The sequence below is a fragment of the Equus caballus genome, chromosome X, assembly GCF_041296265.1.
Source record: "Equus caballus isolate H_3958 breed thoroughbred chromosome X, TB-T2T, whole genome shotgun sequence".
In the NCBI taxonomy this organism is placed as follows: Eukaryota; Metazoa; Chordata; class Mammalia; order Perissodactyla; family Equidae; genus Equus; species Equus caballus.
The window spans coordinates 142,822,703-142,838,673 of NC_091715.1; the positions used below are offsets into that span (position 1 = coordinate 142,822,703).

Consider the following 15,971-nt stretch of genomic DNA (forward strand, 5'->3'; position numbering starts at 1 on the left):
AATGAACATGGTCCGTTCCTTCTCTTGTTTCTCCTCCTTTCCCATTCTGGTAGTTAGTTCTCTTCTGAACAGCCCAGAACTGAGCCCAAGACTCAGGACATAGTCTGAGCTCAGTAGGATTTTCACTTCCCTTATTGTGGACACTGTTCTCCTAAAAATGCAACAAACTATTGTAGAAAATGGTTCTTAGCTGCATCACAGTCTAGGTTCTATTGAGCTTTGTGGACAACCAAAGCTGTTCCAGAATCTATTTCTTGTGAGTTTTTGCCAAACCAGAGCTTGCTTTTAGATCAACTGATTCTTTTTCTTGGTAGTATTATTAACCTAAATTTAACACTTACCTTTATTCACTTTTAAATTCTATTAAAATTTTTTTGTTATCTTTTCATATTCTAGATATACATATGAGCTATACAGTGTTGTAGTTAACAATATGAGCTGTAGAGTCAGACTGAAATAGACTGCAATTCCAGCAATCCCGCTTACTAGTAACATGACCCTGAACATGGTGCTTTACCCCCAGTAAGTCTCAGCTTTATCATGTGTAAAATGTGTGTGTTGATACCAGACTCAGAGATTTGTTGGGGGAGCCCACGAGATGATGTGTATAAAGCCCATAGCACACTATCGGGGAGTACTCACTCACTAAATAGTAGCTTCCATAAGTAACATTACTCTTATTTTTACTGTTATTATAGCAACAGTATTGTCATAATTATATAATTAATTATATTAGTATAATTATAATCACATTTTAAACAGTTTTATAATAATAATTTTCTAACTGTTAGCAATAATATTCTAGTCCCGAATACTTACAGAGAAGTTACAAGTCCTGAGTTCGCCACTTACTTGCTCTGTATCTTGGGCAATTGCCTTAGTCTCTCTGTGCCATCATTCTCCCCAGCTATGAATATTCCCTGCAGTCTCTATCCCTCAGAGTTTTGATGAGGCAGTTGCTGTACCCACAGTCATCCAGACTTGAAGGGGGAATAGTCAGAACCTCTTTCGGAGTTTTGGCATGCTCAAGAGGATGGGGCATGTGAGCCTTATGAGCCAGGTCAAACAGGGCATGGAAGAAAGTCCTAATGGGGTGGGAGATGTTGCATAGAAGAGCAAGCAGATAAAGCCTATTAACTATTAACTCTACCCAGAGAGTCAGCATGTGTGGTGCAGTCTCTGGGGCTTCATCATATCTTGCTTTCTTGAGTACCTTACTTACATACTTGCTATATAAATGAAAACCCAGACTGGAAAAGACTTAGTACAGTTTCAACAGAGAGACCCTTAAAGGAGTACCTTTGCACAAACTTAGGCAGAGAGTCGTCAAGGCTAATTAGCAAAAACACATTTTAAGCTCTGTCAGGAATCAGCCACATAGCTAGTACCTATGAACAAACTGTCTGAATTTGTAGCCTGCTAAGCTCTGAGAATGGACCCCGGGCTCAGTAACCCTCTGCCCACACCGAGCAAGGAGTAATTCATGGGAGAAACAAGTTACGTCATTTATGGTTATCAGCAAATGCAGTCGTCCACCCTGGCACATTCACAGCAGTGTGCCAGTGCATGGACGGAGAGGACTGCACTGCAACACAAGTGTTTCTGTGCCATAGCTCAGTAGAGATTTTTAGAGCTCTAGCCTCTAGGGCTTAATTAGCACTGTCATGTTGTGAAAAGCTCTTAGCTAGTCAGAGCTGGTAAGACCCTCAATCAAGCATTTGGTACACTTCATGGATGGACAAAGAGGTTGGGGATTTTAAAAGAGATCCAGGCCTGCCATCCAGTGCTTCTCTTTCAAGACTCTTCTAGAAAGTTTTTTGTGAATGCCCTGCTTCACTTCCTTTAAGCACTTCTAAAAGTCTTAAAAGTATACTTCTTTGATTATACATGTCTGCCCCACTAAACCAGGAGTTGCTTGAGAGCAGGGACCATGGGTAATTCGTCTCTATCTGTTCAACTCCAAACACAATACCTGGCAGAGTAGGCCCCTAGTGCCTGTGTGATGAGTGGAACTGCTCTGCTCAGCCTACAGCCCATGGCATTGTACCACATTTGCTCCCGTCAGAGTGAATAATATTCTTTTCTTGTAGTAACAATATTGTTATTATTATCAATAATATAGGTCTTGTTCTCTTTTTTTCTCCAACATTAACAACTGTCTATTCTGTGCCTTATAGTTAGGTCCTAAGGATACAAAAATTAAAACATTTCAGACCACAGCATTCAAAATGAGCACTCACTCTCCCCAGGAGACAATCAGAATTAATCATCCTTCATATACCTGTTGAGCTGAGACACCACCACAAGGGCAAGGCTTTTTGTTAATGCATTGTAAGTCAGCTTGAATCCTGTTTGACAAAGTACATTACTGAATATGACCCAGTCCCTCATTCCTTCTTAACAACCTCTTTCTCCCAAACTCTTCTAACTTTCCAACTCTGCTGCTCTATGATCACCTATATTCTCCACCTCCTCTCTGAATGCACTTTCCTCTTTTGGTCCTAACTGAAACCTGACTCTCCTATTGAGTATACTGTTTCGGTTCTCAAGAGGTGGTTTATCATTCAGAATCAAGAGCTCAAGAGGTAGGAGTCCACATTCTCCTTGATCTTTAGTACTCCTTAGACCATTACACTATCATAGTCTTGTGGTAACCTGTGCTCCTGTGAGATTTCCACCATCTGGTGATATCCCTCTGTGCCCTTTCTCATAGGTATCATCTACAGAATACGTTTATCACCTCAAAGGTTCCTTTGTAGCCACTTCATCCCCTCTTTGGCCCCAGGTAACCACTGCTCTGCGTTCTTTCAGTCTGGATTAGATTGCATATAAATATCATACAGTATGTATTCATTTGTGTCTAACTGCCTTCACTCAGCATAGTATTCTTTAGGTTCCTTCATGTTGCTGCATCTATCTTTAGTTCATTCCTGTTAATTTCAGGGTAGTGTTCCATTGTATTGATAGAACATAATTTGTTTATCCATTCCCCTACTAATGGACATCTGGACTGCTTCCAATGTTCAACTATTATGAATAAAGCTGCTAGGAAGATTTACACACAAGTCTGTGTGTTGGAATACGCTTTCATTTCTCTTGGTAAATACCTAGGGATGGAACTGTATGATTATATGGCAAGCACGTGTTTAACTTTATATGAGACTGCCAAGTGGTTGTGTAAAGTGGTTGTACCATTTAACATTCCCATCAGATGTATGAGAGCTTCAGTCAGCATGCATCTTTGACTTATGAAAACTAAATATTAAGTGACATTTTTACACGTTTCCCTGACAATGAAACCATCTATCCCCATCTCAACTTATATACATTACATTATGGTCTAGTCTTATATTCTAAATATATTGTACACCCAATAAGCCACTGTTATTGTTTTATACATTCAACAGTCATTCATTTATATTTATTACTCTCATTCTTTTTAAATGCATCTTAAACATTCCTTCTGGGACAATTTTTCTTTGGCTTGAAGAACTCCCTTTAGTGAGGGTTTGATGATAATGAAGTTTTAGTGTTTTTTTTTTGTTGGTCTGAAAATGTTTTTATTGTTTCTGTTGAAGTCAACTGATAGTCTATTGATAATGACTTTAAAGGCAATGTACTTTTTTTTCCAGGCTACTTTTAAGATTTTTCTCTTTGTTTTTTGTTTTCAAAAGTCTCACTCTAATGTGTCTCTGTTTGTATGTCTTTTAATTTATCCTCCTTGAGTTCATAGGCCTTCTTGTAATCGTGCCTATTTGTCCTTCATCAGGTTTGGACAGTGTTCAGCCATTATCTCTTCAAAAATTTCTTCTGGACTATTCTCTCACTCCCCTCCTTCTAGGATTCCAATTCCCTCTGTTAGACCTTCCCAATAAATCGTATGTTGTTTCTCTCTCTTAATGCATTTTATACATTTTTGTCTTTCTGGGCCTCATTCTAGATATTTTCTTCCAGTTCATGAATTTTCCCTTCTCCCTTCAACTGTATCTATACCAGTGAGTTTTTATCTATGTATTCCAATTTTAGAATTTCCAATGTGCTTGCTCTTTCATGCATGCTCTCTCTGTCTCTCTCTCCCCACACACTGGTCATATGATGGAATTCTTATGTTTCTTTCAACTACTTAAACATATTCATCATAGCGATTTGAAAGTTTGATTTTTCAGTCAGTCCACCACCCCCAGAAGAAAGTACTGCTTTGATCTCTAACACCATAGCTTAGTTTTGCCTGTTTTGGAATTTTATATAAATAAAATCAAATATTATGTACTATTTTGTGTCTGGCTTCTTAGCTCGACACAATTTTCGAGATTCATCCAAATCGTTATGTGAATCAATATTGTTAATCCACTGTACGCATATGCAGCAGTGTATTCACCCCTTCACTTGTTGATGGACACTGGATGTTTTCCAGTTTGGGGCTTTCATGAATAAAGCTGTTATGAACATTCTTGTATAAGCCTTTTATGGATATATATTTTCATTTCACTTGGGTATATACCTAGGAGTAAAATACCTAGATTTTAGGGTAAATGTATTTTAACCTTTATAAGAAGTAGCCAAACTGTTTTCCTAAGTGGTTGTACCATTTTACATCCTCACCAGCAGAGTATGAGAGTGCCAATTGCTCCTCAACCTCACAAATATTTGGAATTGCCAGTCTTTTTAATTTTAGCCATTCTGGTGTTTATAAAGTAATGTCTCCGTGTGGTTCTAATTTGCATTTCCCTGATACAAAATGATGTTAAATGTCTTTCCATGAGCTTATGGGCATTTATATATATTCTTGGTAAAATGCTCATGTTTTTTTCAGTTTTTTAAATTGGATTCTTTATATTTTTGGAATATATGTTTTATCAGATCTGTACATTTATAAAATATATTCTCTCAGTCTATGGCTTGCCTTTTCATTTTCTTAATGTTATCCTCTGATGAGTGGAAATTTTCAATTTTGATGAGGTCCAATTTATTCTTTTTTCTTCACTGTTATTACTTTTTCTGTGCACTAAGGAATTTCTTCCTTCCAAATTTGCAAAGATATTGTCTTATATTTAGTTCTAAGAGCATTACATTTTTAGCTTTTATATTTAAGACCATGATTAACCTCAAATTAATTCTCTTCAATGCCATCTCTGTCATAAATCAAGTTTTTATATATGTGGGTCTATTTTTACTCTCTCTATAGTGTTTCATTTATTTATTTTTCTTCTCCTTGTGCCAAGAACACACATCTTTACTATAGCTTTTTAATTATTTTTGACATCTTACGAGGCTAGTCTCTCCGTTTTGTTCTTTAGGAGGATATTGGCTTTTCTTGGCTGTTGGGTCACACAAAAATTTTGCAATCACTTTTTAAATTAATGTTTCATCTTGGAGGTTCTCACATCAATGCAGTTAGCGTAAATATGAACTTTAAACTCATGTGAGGCCAAGTTTGAATTAAAAATAAATTCTTAAGGAATCCTATATTTTACACAAAGCCCAGGCCAAAACAACATGCTTCCTTGTTGTCTCCCTGCACCGATTCCCACATTTTTCTAGCACTCTTTTGCATTGAGGGCATAACCCTTTGACGGTATTGGATTTATGGGATGAATGCTTATATTAGTTTCCTATGGCTTATGTAACAAATTACCACAAATTTAGTGGCTTACAACAACACAGATACATTCTCTTACAGTTCTGGAGGCCAGAATCTCTGATGTCAGTTTTATGGGGCTAAAGTCGAGGTGTCAGTAGGGCTTCACTCCCAGTGGAGGCTCTAGAGAGAGAAGCCATGGCCTTTCCCAGCTTCTAGAGCTGCATTCCTTGGCTTGGGGGCCCCTTCCTCCTCTTTCAGAACCAACAGCATAGCATCTTCAAATCTCCCCTGCTTTTTTCACCACACTGCCTTCTGCTCTGTAGGCAAATCTCCCTCTCCCTCACTCTTATCAGGACACTTGTGATTTCATTTAGAGCCCATCCAGATGATCCAGGATAATCTCCCCATCCCAAGATCCTTAACTTAGTTCACATCTGCAGAGTCCCTTTTGGCATATAAGGTAACACTCTCAGGTTCCAGGGATTAGGACACGGATGTCTTTGGGGGCCAGTATTCAGCCTCGCACAATCCTAGTTCCACCCCTTAACTTTACTCAGGCTCAAAGCCTTTCTGCGTAACCTGAAAACTCACTCTCATTTACCCAGACTAGGAGTCCATCCACCCATCTTCCGCTACGACAGTGTCAGCTCACGTGATTAACACTCCAGCTTTCAGTTCCTTCTTCCATTTGGGCCCCTGAGTATTTCCTTTAAGTTTTTATAAGTTCAGATATTAAAACAGAATGTTTTCTATGTTTTATGTAGCTGTTCTAGGATTCTGTAGAGGAAGAATTTTTCAGGGTATCTAGTTTATTGCATTTCCCAAAATGGGTATCTTTAACTTACTCCTATATAGTCTCTGCTCCCTCCAATTCACCAGAGCTGTTCTTTTCAAGATCACTAACAACCAAGCATATCACCATAACCAACAGACAGTTTCTGTCTGCCTCTTACCTAGGCACACAGCAGAACTCACTCCAGAGGATTACCCTCTGCTTCTTGAAACACTCTCCTCTCTTGACTTCCATGATATTACACCCTTCTAGTTTTAGCTTTGTTTCCACTTTACAGATTACTCTTTCTCTTTCGCCACTGCTGTCTCCTCCTCCACCTGACCTGAAATGCTGCTTCTTTTTGAAGCATCATTTACTATTTAACTACACAGTGTAGCTTCAGGATATTAGTAGGAAATATTGGCCTTCTATGTGGGTACTCAGCATATGCCTCACAGCCACCACTGCCATGGAGGCAGTTTAAGTTAATTAATATTTATCTCCTAAAAAGTCTTACAGTGGGAAAAACAGGCAGAAAATGTTTTATATGCTTTAAGTCTCCCAGGGAAAAGTGCTAATGATATGCAAATCCCTTCCTAGAGATCAGTAAATTCGTATTGAGGAAAATTTCTGATCATTGCAAAACCCTTTGAACTTTGTGTAGCTTTTACTGAATGTCAGATAATTCATACTTCCAAAAAGGCTAGAGGAGAAGCAGCAAAGTCAGATGCTCAGACAAAAAAATGGGTTGTAAAAAAGCCCCAATCCACTTCTCTGTCGTCACCTTAGTTCCTCACCCTTCACTTCTCCAGCTCTGCCCACTAATTCCCTCTCTTTTTCACTGAAGACTCACTTCCTCCCCAGCTCCTGGAGCAAGCCTGACTGAGACAGGAAGCATCTCAGTCACCTTACTGTTCCAACCCTCTTCTTTTCCCCACTTCCTTGTTAAGAATTCACTTCTCTGAAACACCAGGATCCGATGACCCAGTCACTAATGCTGGGCTCAGGCATTGCCACTATCTCCAATAATGGTTCTTCTACCCGCCTCGACTCTGACTGCCCATCATAAGACTTCGCAAATGTTTTCCCCACCATTCTCCATAAAACAACACTCACCAAAGACCGTGCGGGCAGGGACAGACTCTCTGTTGAGCCAGAAAGACACTTGTGACAGAATGACAGTCATAATACATGGCAAGTAGGTCTGGATCACAAAGTAGCCAATTTTTCGCTTGAGATGGAAGTGGGTTGTCATGACGACATATTCTCCTGGAGAGAGAGTTAAAATTAGGCAGTATGTAGCCAAATAAACATTCTTCAATCAAGGTGGGCCCCAATTCAGTTCACAAACTCCTTTTATATTGAAAACAAGACACCCCAGAACCTCCCAAGTCCATGTAACCAAATCTTTTTAATGATCATGAAGTACCTGCAGTGCGTATTTTTGTGTGTGTGAAAATATATGGTAACAGTGTACCAACACAGCAATTTTGATACAAGTTCATTCAAATAAATTAGTCCTCGTTTAAATAATAATAGGAAATAATCTCTTCTATAGCATTTGCTATGTGACTGGCACTCTTCTAGCACTTTAACATTCTTAAAATGTTTAATCTTTACAACAACCCGATGACGTCAGGACTATTGTTATCTTCATTTTATAGGTGAATACACTGAGGCAAAGAGAGATTGAGCAGCCTGCACAAGGTTACCCAGCTAGTAAGTAGAGGAGCCTGAATTCAAGCCCAGATGGTTGGCTCCACAGCTGATGCTTTCTAACCACTGTGCTCTGCTGTTCAAACGGACTTAGTGGGTTAGAACCCAAAGTTCACAGAGCAGAGTGTGTGCTGGCCTCCATCCCCCGACTCCAAAATAAGAGTCAACACTGATTGAGTTCTTACTATGTGCCAAACAACTTTGAGGGTTTTAAGAGTATTAACTTTACACCCTCCCACCAACCCTGTAAGGTGGGTACTAATTATTACCCATGTTGTTAAAGCCAATAGTTAATTATCAGTCCTACTGGATTTGTCAATGCATTTTACCCAGTGAAGCACTCCATCCTCTTGGAATGACTCTCTTCATGGAACTTCTAGGCCATGCTGCTCCTCTGGTTTCCCTCCTACCTCATTACCTCTCTAGTCTCCTTTCCTGGGTCCTTTAAATGTCTAAACATTCAAGGATGTCGGAACTCAGTGTTTGTACTCTCTTCTGTCTCACTCCCTTGGCATTCTCATCCAGCCTGTGTCTTTAAAGAAAAGCGCAGACTCTGATAACTCCTCAACATATATCTTTTGCCTGGGCTTCCTACTTGTTATGCCTTGAATTGCGTCTCCTGGAAAGATATGGTGAAGTCCTAACCCTGAGTGCCTCAGAATGTGACCTTTAGAAACAGGGTTGTTGCAGATGTAATTAGTTAAGATGAGGCCATACTAGGGTAGGATGAGCCCTGATCTACTATGACTGATGCTCTTATAAAAAGAAGATAGACACACACAGGGAGATGTGTGATGCTATGTGGTGATGGAAGCAGAAATTGGAGTGATACATCCACAAACCGGGAAATGCCAAGGGTTGCCAGTAGCCATCAGAAGCTAGGAGAGAAAGGCAAAAAAACAGATTCTCTTTTACATCCTCCAGAAGGAACCAACCCTGCCAACACCTTGGTTTCAGACTTCTGGCCTCCAGAACTTGGAGATAATAAATTTCTGTTGTTTTAAGCTTCCTAGTCTGTGGCATTTTGATAAGGCGGACCTAGGATTCCCTATACGACTCTAGACCTATATATTCAATTACCTATTAGACATCACACTTGGGGATCTAATAGGCATCTCGACCTAAAACGTCCAAGTCTTAGCTTTTACTCTCCCCATCTCCTCCTCCCTCCAAACTGGCTCCTCTAATAGATTTCCCCATTTCAGTAAATGGTAGCTCTCAGGAGCACAGGCCAAAATCAAATTCTTCAAAATCCAAGCATCATCATTGACTTCTCTCTCTCCCTGCCTCCCTCATGCATGCCTCCATGTGCACATACACACACACACACACACACACACACACAATCAATCAGCAAACCTTCACAATTCTTTCTTTAAAATATATCCATAATTTGACCCCTTCTCCCCACCTCCACTGCTGCCACTCTGATCTAAGCCACCATCATCTCTGATCTAGAGTACTGTAATAGCTTTCTAACTAGTCTTGCTTCTGTACTTATCCCCTTCAATGCCCTCTTAGCACAGCTGCCAAAGTGATCCTATTAAAACAAGTCAGATTCGGTCTCTCTTTTGCTCAAGACTCTCCAATGGTTTCCCATCTCTCAGAGTAAAAGCCAAAATCCCAAAAACAGTCCCCAAAGACCCATGCGATCTGATTGCTCTACTACCTTTCCTGTCAGAGCTTCTTATTTTTCACCCGTCTCTCCACCCACATTTCATTTTGGCAGGTCTCCCAAATGAGGCAATTTCCCACTTTCGTACCCCACCCACTCCCTGTACCTAAGCCGAGAAAGCAGCATCTGGTCATCCAAAGCTCAATACACAATCCATATTATGTGTGTATTCACAGTCTAGCTTGTTTATGTGAACATGAAAAATACAAGGGGGCTTATTTTTAATTTAGCAAAGAAGTCTCATACAAAATTATGAAATATGCTTTTTATTATAACTTTGGAGTTTCTCTCTTTTCTTTCTCTCTGCTTCTTTTTCAACCCTTTTATTTCTGTTTTTGTTCCCCACCCGCTCCTACTCTCTCTCCCTCTCTCCTTTCTGTGTCCATTTCTACTCCTTTCTCTCTCTGTCCTTCCCTTCGCTCTCTCCCTCCACTGAGAAGGCATTGAGGATTTATTTTTGACAAGAGATGGACTTTGAGTAGCTTGGGCAATTTTCCCCCTTCCCCATCTTAGTTTCATATCCCTAACATCTTGTCTATTAATCTTATATCTGATCGTGTAAATATTTAATATATAAAACATATAATAAATATTCATAAATTATTTATATTCTGTAGATCTGAAAGGCAAAGCAAGTGGACTTTTCAAAAGCTTATTAAATTAGCCATTTGTTTTAAATAACTGAATATATTTTCTTCAATTCTATCCTTTTCTATCCTCCTTTCCTTCAATTTCTGTCTTGCTGTCTCTCTTCCAAAGAACAAAGAGAAGAAGAATAGGATGTCCCTGGCTCTAGTACTCCGTCTCAAAAGTACGGAGTAACAACTATCCACAGACAAAAATGCCCTTGTGAAAATCCCGGAACCAGAGTGTAAAGGCTGAAACACCCTCTTGGAACGCAAGGACCAAGAGAAGACGCGTTTAACAAGGGTAAGAGAAATGGTTTCACTTTGCTGCTTTCTTCCCTCCCCCTCGCCAGTTCGGTGCAGTACCTGGATGGTCCCTCTGGGTCTATGGTTTCTCTAGTGGGAAAAGGAGAGCCTAAGGCAGATATCCAGCTTCCCCAGCATTGGGGGCATTTCCCTGGAGGCTCACTTCTGTCTTGCCTCATGAGGGACACTTGGGGAATTGGCAGGGCTATTCCAGGTGGGGTGAGCTAGGACCAAAGAAGGGGGTGGAACTTACAGCTACTAGTGCGCAGATCCTCACGGTGGTACCAGGTTATCACCAGCAACCCCGCTTGATCAGAGAGTCCAGCCAGCTGCCTGGCCTTCCCTGCACAGGAAACCCAACCTCTGAGAGCAGCCTGTAGCTCTGGCAGATGAGTCCCGGCAGAGGCCCCGCCCAACAGCAGAGCTCAGCCAACAGCAGAACGCCAGCAGAGGCCTCACTGAAAGGCGGTTGGCCAGTCAAAAAGGTCACACCCCCTAATGCTGTGGTACTCCCGCTCACCAAAACTGCAACTGACAAGGGTCAAAACCGGCTGCTGGCGCTGCCAGAGGGTCTCCGAGTCCTTTGCCCACCAAAATGGCGACCACAGGGGGTCAAAACTGGCTGGCTTCAGTGCCCTGGCCTACCAGAACCACCCACCACAGAGGATCAAAACCCACTAGCCCCAAACAATAGAGCATGCCAGCTAGTTTCGGTGGGGGGTGACAAATAGCTGCAAGCTGCTAGTCCCACATCCAGCAGAGGCCCCCTGTGGCCGTGCTGAACAATGCAACAGGGACCGCTGAATCGTGAAAAAACAGAAAATCTGAACAGATCAATATTGTGTTAGGAGATATAGTCAGTAATTAAACACTTCCAACAAACACCTCCAGGACAAAATGGATTCACGGGTGAAATCTACCAAACATTTAAAGAAGAATGAATGCTAATCCTCCTAAACTTTTCCAAAAAACTGAAGAGGAGGGAACCCTCCAAACTCATTTTACAAGGCCAGTATTACCCTCATACCGAAACCAGAGAAGGATGTTAGAAGAAAATTACAGGCCAATATTCCTGATGAACATAGATGCAAAAATTATCAACAAATACTATGAAACCAAAGTCAGCAGCACTATAAAAGGATCATTCCCCATGATCAGGTGGAATTCCTGATCATTCCTGGAATGCAATGATAGTTCAACATATGCAAATCGATAAATGTGATAACCACGTTAATTGAATAAAGGATAAAAATCACTGATCATCTCGTTAGATATGGGAAAAGCATTCGATAAAATTCAACATCCTTCTATGATAAAGACTGTCAAGAAATTAGGTATAGAAGGAATGTACCTCAAGTAACAAAAGCAACATATGACAAGCCCACAGCTAACATCATACTAGCGTGTAAAGCTAAAAGCTTTTCCTCTAACATCAGAAACAAGAGAGCTATGTCCACCTCACCACTTCTATTCAATTTAGTACTGGAAGTCCTAGGCAGAGTAATTAGGCAAGAAAAAGATATAATAAATATCCAAATTGGAAACGAAGAAATATAAAAGTCTATGTTTGCAGATGATATAATGCAGAAGATAATATATAATCTTAGATAACCCTAAAGTGTCCACGAAAATAAAAAAGAAGTTACAATAAATGAATTCAGTAAGGTTGCAGGATACAGAAACCCCACATAGAGAAGCATATCCAGAATTCAGGAAAGAATGCTCATAATCTATAGTCACATGACAATATACATATATATAAGGTAATAATATTTATATGGTTCCTAAATCAAAGGGTATACAGCAAAAAGTCTTCTTTCTATAGTTGCCCCCAAACCACGCATCTTATTTCTCCTTCCTTTCACTACAATGAAGAGATTGTTGTGTATCTTTCTAGAAGTATCATCCCTATACAATACACATCTCTGTACCATTTGGTGTTCTGTGCTTTGCTCTTATCCCTTAACAATATATGCTGCAGATATTCCCACTGAACAGTGCGCAAATAACTTTCTCATCTCTTTCCTTCTAATACCTGGAGACTACGGAATGGTGTGAATGAACCTTAATATATTGTCACCTATTTACTCACGTACACTTTATCAATGTACATTGTTTTCAAAACTAATATGCAGCGGCCCCAAGAATTCTCTTCCTCCCGCCAGTCGGGTGGACAATCTAGGGGCCAGAGGGACTCCCTGGGCCTCTAGGGGCCCGGCGTGCCGCGCTGCGTTGTGCCGCGCTGCGTTGTGCCGCGCTGCATTGTGCCGCGCTGCGTTGTGCCGCGCTGTCTGTTGCTGCACCCCGGCACACATGCCCTCCTCCAGGAGCCTCCGTCCTCTTTGCCCACAAGCTTAGGGTGGGAGGGAGAGCAAGCGGTGCATTTCGTGTCTGATCTCAGACAGGAGGTGGCAGCAGGACGCATGCAGAAGCCCCCCCCCCCCACACACACCCGCCCCCGCCCGGGAGCGGGAGGCCGGCCTCCACTCAAAAGCGCAAGGGGCGCACTAGAGCCAGAAGGATGTGCTTTGCACACGCGGGCGCTGAAGTCCCCACTCCCTCCCCCTGCTTGGGGAGAGCAGAACTCTGGCCAGGTGAGGAGGATTTCCCCCCAGCACCCCCAGCCTGGCTGACCACAGCCTCGGCCCTGCCCTTCGATGGGGCTCGGGGATGTGGGTTGCCAGCAGGACACCAAGGCTGGCGCCCAGTCCAGGGGCCAGGACGCGCAAGCCTGGTAGCAGGTCTGCAATGCACCTGCAGCAGTATACCGTCGTCTCCACTTCATCGGGAGCAAAGCAAACCCTCCCGAGCCCGGGAGGCCAGGCGACTATCGCCCCAGGCCACACTTCCAACACCTCCAGAGGGTGGTGGGTGCAGCTGGAATGTGAGCCTTGGCTGTGCAGCAGCCATGCTGACCCCACATACAATGCTATGGAGTGCTCTTCAGAGCAAACAGCCAGGGTCCAGGTGGCCTAGGCACAGCAACCAGCAGCACCTGTATGCTTCCTCCAAAGCTGGGCTGTTGGCCCCACCTGCTGGACGGAGGGGCCTCCTGGACTCCGGCCAGCCATACACAGTGCCTGCCTGGCTGCTACAGGTCCAGCCACTACTGGCTCCAAGCACCCGACCCCAGAATCCCCTTCAAGGAGGCAGCCCACACTCCTGCAGCCCCAGACTCTATCGCCTCCACCTCTTACTGTGAACTTGCGGCTTTTCCAACAGATCTTGTTCTCAAATATCTCTGGCCTCTTGACACCTCCGTATTTCCTTTCTCGAGAGTAGCCTTTCCCCATACCAAATTCCAAATCTCTAAATCTTGTTATTCTTTAAGTCTATTTCAAATGCTGCTTTTTTTAAGGTACCCTCTCCTGGTCCTAGGGTGGAGGGAGAACAGGGCACGGGCAAGGTGACATACTGCCACATCACAAGGAGAGGGAAGAGCAGTGTCCAGATAATGAAATAAAAAGACAAGAGTACCCTACTTCATTTTTAATTGTGGGTTCAGAGATCTTCCACAGAGATAAGTGTTGAACGTTCCCATCGTTTCAAGGCAAAAAGTATTGTAAGATATGTGGGCCTCAAGATTTACTCCACTTTGCCTAATACCCTAAGATTAGTCGGGATTCAGGGCGCCTCCTGCCTCAAGCCCCTGCAACTGGTCAGCTTCTGAACAGATAGGACTTAAGCCTATAGAACAAGTCTCTAAGTTCCATTTATCAATGTCCAAGAATTAGCCATTGAGAGGAGCTGGCAAGATTTGCCGGACAGACTTGTTTCTGAGATGGGTGATTCACTAAGAAAATAATTCCATGGCTTATCCCTGGACCTCCTGGCTGTGCACCTGGCCTCTCCTGGGGCAATTAACCTGCCACCTCAGCAATGGCAGAGTTAAGCAGATGTCTTCATGAGACCTTTGGAATCAAATTGCAGCTCTCCCACCATCATGGCTTCCCTCTGCCTTCTCTTCTACTACAGCCCAGCCCTAATGCCCTTGACCTTCTCCCCCACTCCCCAAGAGACAGCAGGGCATTGTGATTAAAAACATGGGCTTGGGAGCCAATCCGCCTGGGTTCAGATCTTAGCTCTGACATTATATAACTGCGACATGGGGCACATTACTGAACATCTCTATGCCTTAGTTTCCTTATGATACTAGTACCTCTGTCACAAGATTGTTCTGAGGATCACATAAGTTTCTGTAAGTACTTGGAACAGTGACTGGAATGTGGTACAGGTTACAAAAACTGCTTGTTAAATAAAATAAATAAATACCTGTACTAGACCGGATTATCTCTGTCCCAACAACATGGCCCAGCAGGTCATACTGATTCAGGCGAGAGCCATCCTGTGCCACTTCCACGGATTTGTTCTTTCCAAGAGTCCAAGAATAAACTACTTCAGCTGTTGTGTAGGCATCTAGGGCAGAAAATGGTCAAGAAGGAGAAGCTGAAGGGAAAGGAAAATGATTATCCTTGACATTCAACTTGCATGATACTGAAATACAACTTCCATCCCCAAACAATTCTGGGTATGTCTGTCTTCAATTGAAGTACGTTTATCCATCCATCTAATAAACACTCATTGACTAAATACTATGGTTTATGCTGGATATACAGAAATGAACCCAAAGTGCTCTCTTCCTTCAATGACTCACAGTCTACTAGATGTCCAATAAATGGTCAAGCTTTTCCTCCTCTTGGAGGGTAGAGAGTAGGGGCAAGGGAATAATGGCTACAATATTATCTAGTGCAAATGTCACAAATTCAAATGCCTACAAGAGCTAGAGAGATATCTTAAATGAGTAAATCAGGCTAGCTGTAAGAAAAATAAACTGCCAGAAATGTAATAAAATTTTCTTTAATTGATGGGGTGAGCATATGAGATAAGATTTTTAAAAATCATATTAGGAATATTTTAAATTAAAAAAATTAAAATTAAAAATGGCAATAATTAATGATTAGAATTTCCTTCTGCCACTTTGATTTGCAAACCAGAAACCTGCCACCTTTTCTTCTCCACGAGGGTGTTAATGTTAGGTCTTGTGTTTGGAATTAGAATGAACAGAATTTAGTACAGATTAGTTTTAACACGGGTTGTGGGTAAGGGAAGTGGTGAGGGAATGAGGAGTAAGGTTATTTCATTTTAGTGTCTTAAAGAAAGAGAGTTGTTTTCTTTCCAGACATGGATCGACTCTTTGCACAGTGGGTTTTATATCTGGAGTGAGCACCTTGCCCTCACTCAGGCACCTAGGCTCACAAAGGGAAGCTGACCAGCATACTGTTCACCCATTTCATC

The 15,971-nt window shown here is 42.0% G+C and overlaps 1 protein-coding gene across 1 annotated transcript in view; it reads right to left on the minus strand.

The window, feature by feature from the left end:
- GABRA3 (gamma-aminobutyric acid type A receptor subunit alpha3) overlaps positions 1-15,971 on the minus strand; it is a 211,036-nt gene that overhangs the window by 16,665 nt on the left and 178,400 nt on the right. The window contains exons 7-8 of the mRNA XM_070257543.1: positions 14,949-15,092; positions 7,470-7,622 (exon numbers count right to left, since the gene is read on the minus strand). Of these exons, the coding sequence (XP_070113644.1) occupies positions 7,470-7,622; positions 14,949-15,092 (297 nt within the window). The remainder of the gene's footprint in view (positions 1-7,469; positions 7,623-14,948; positions 15,093-15,971) is intronic.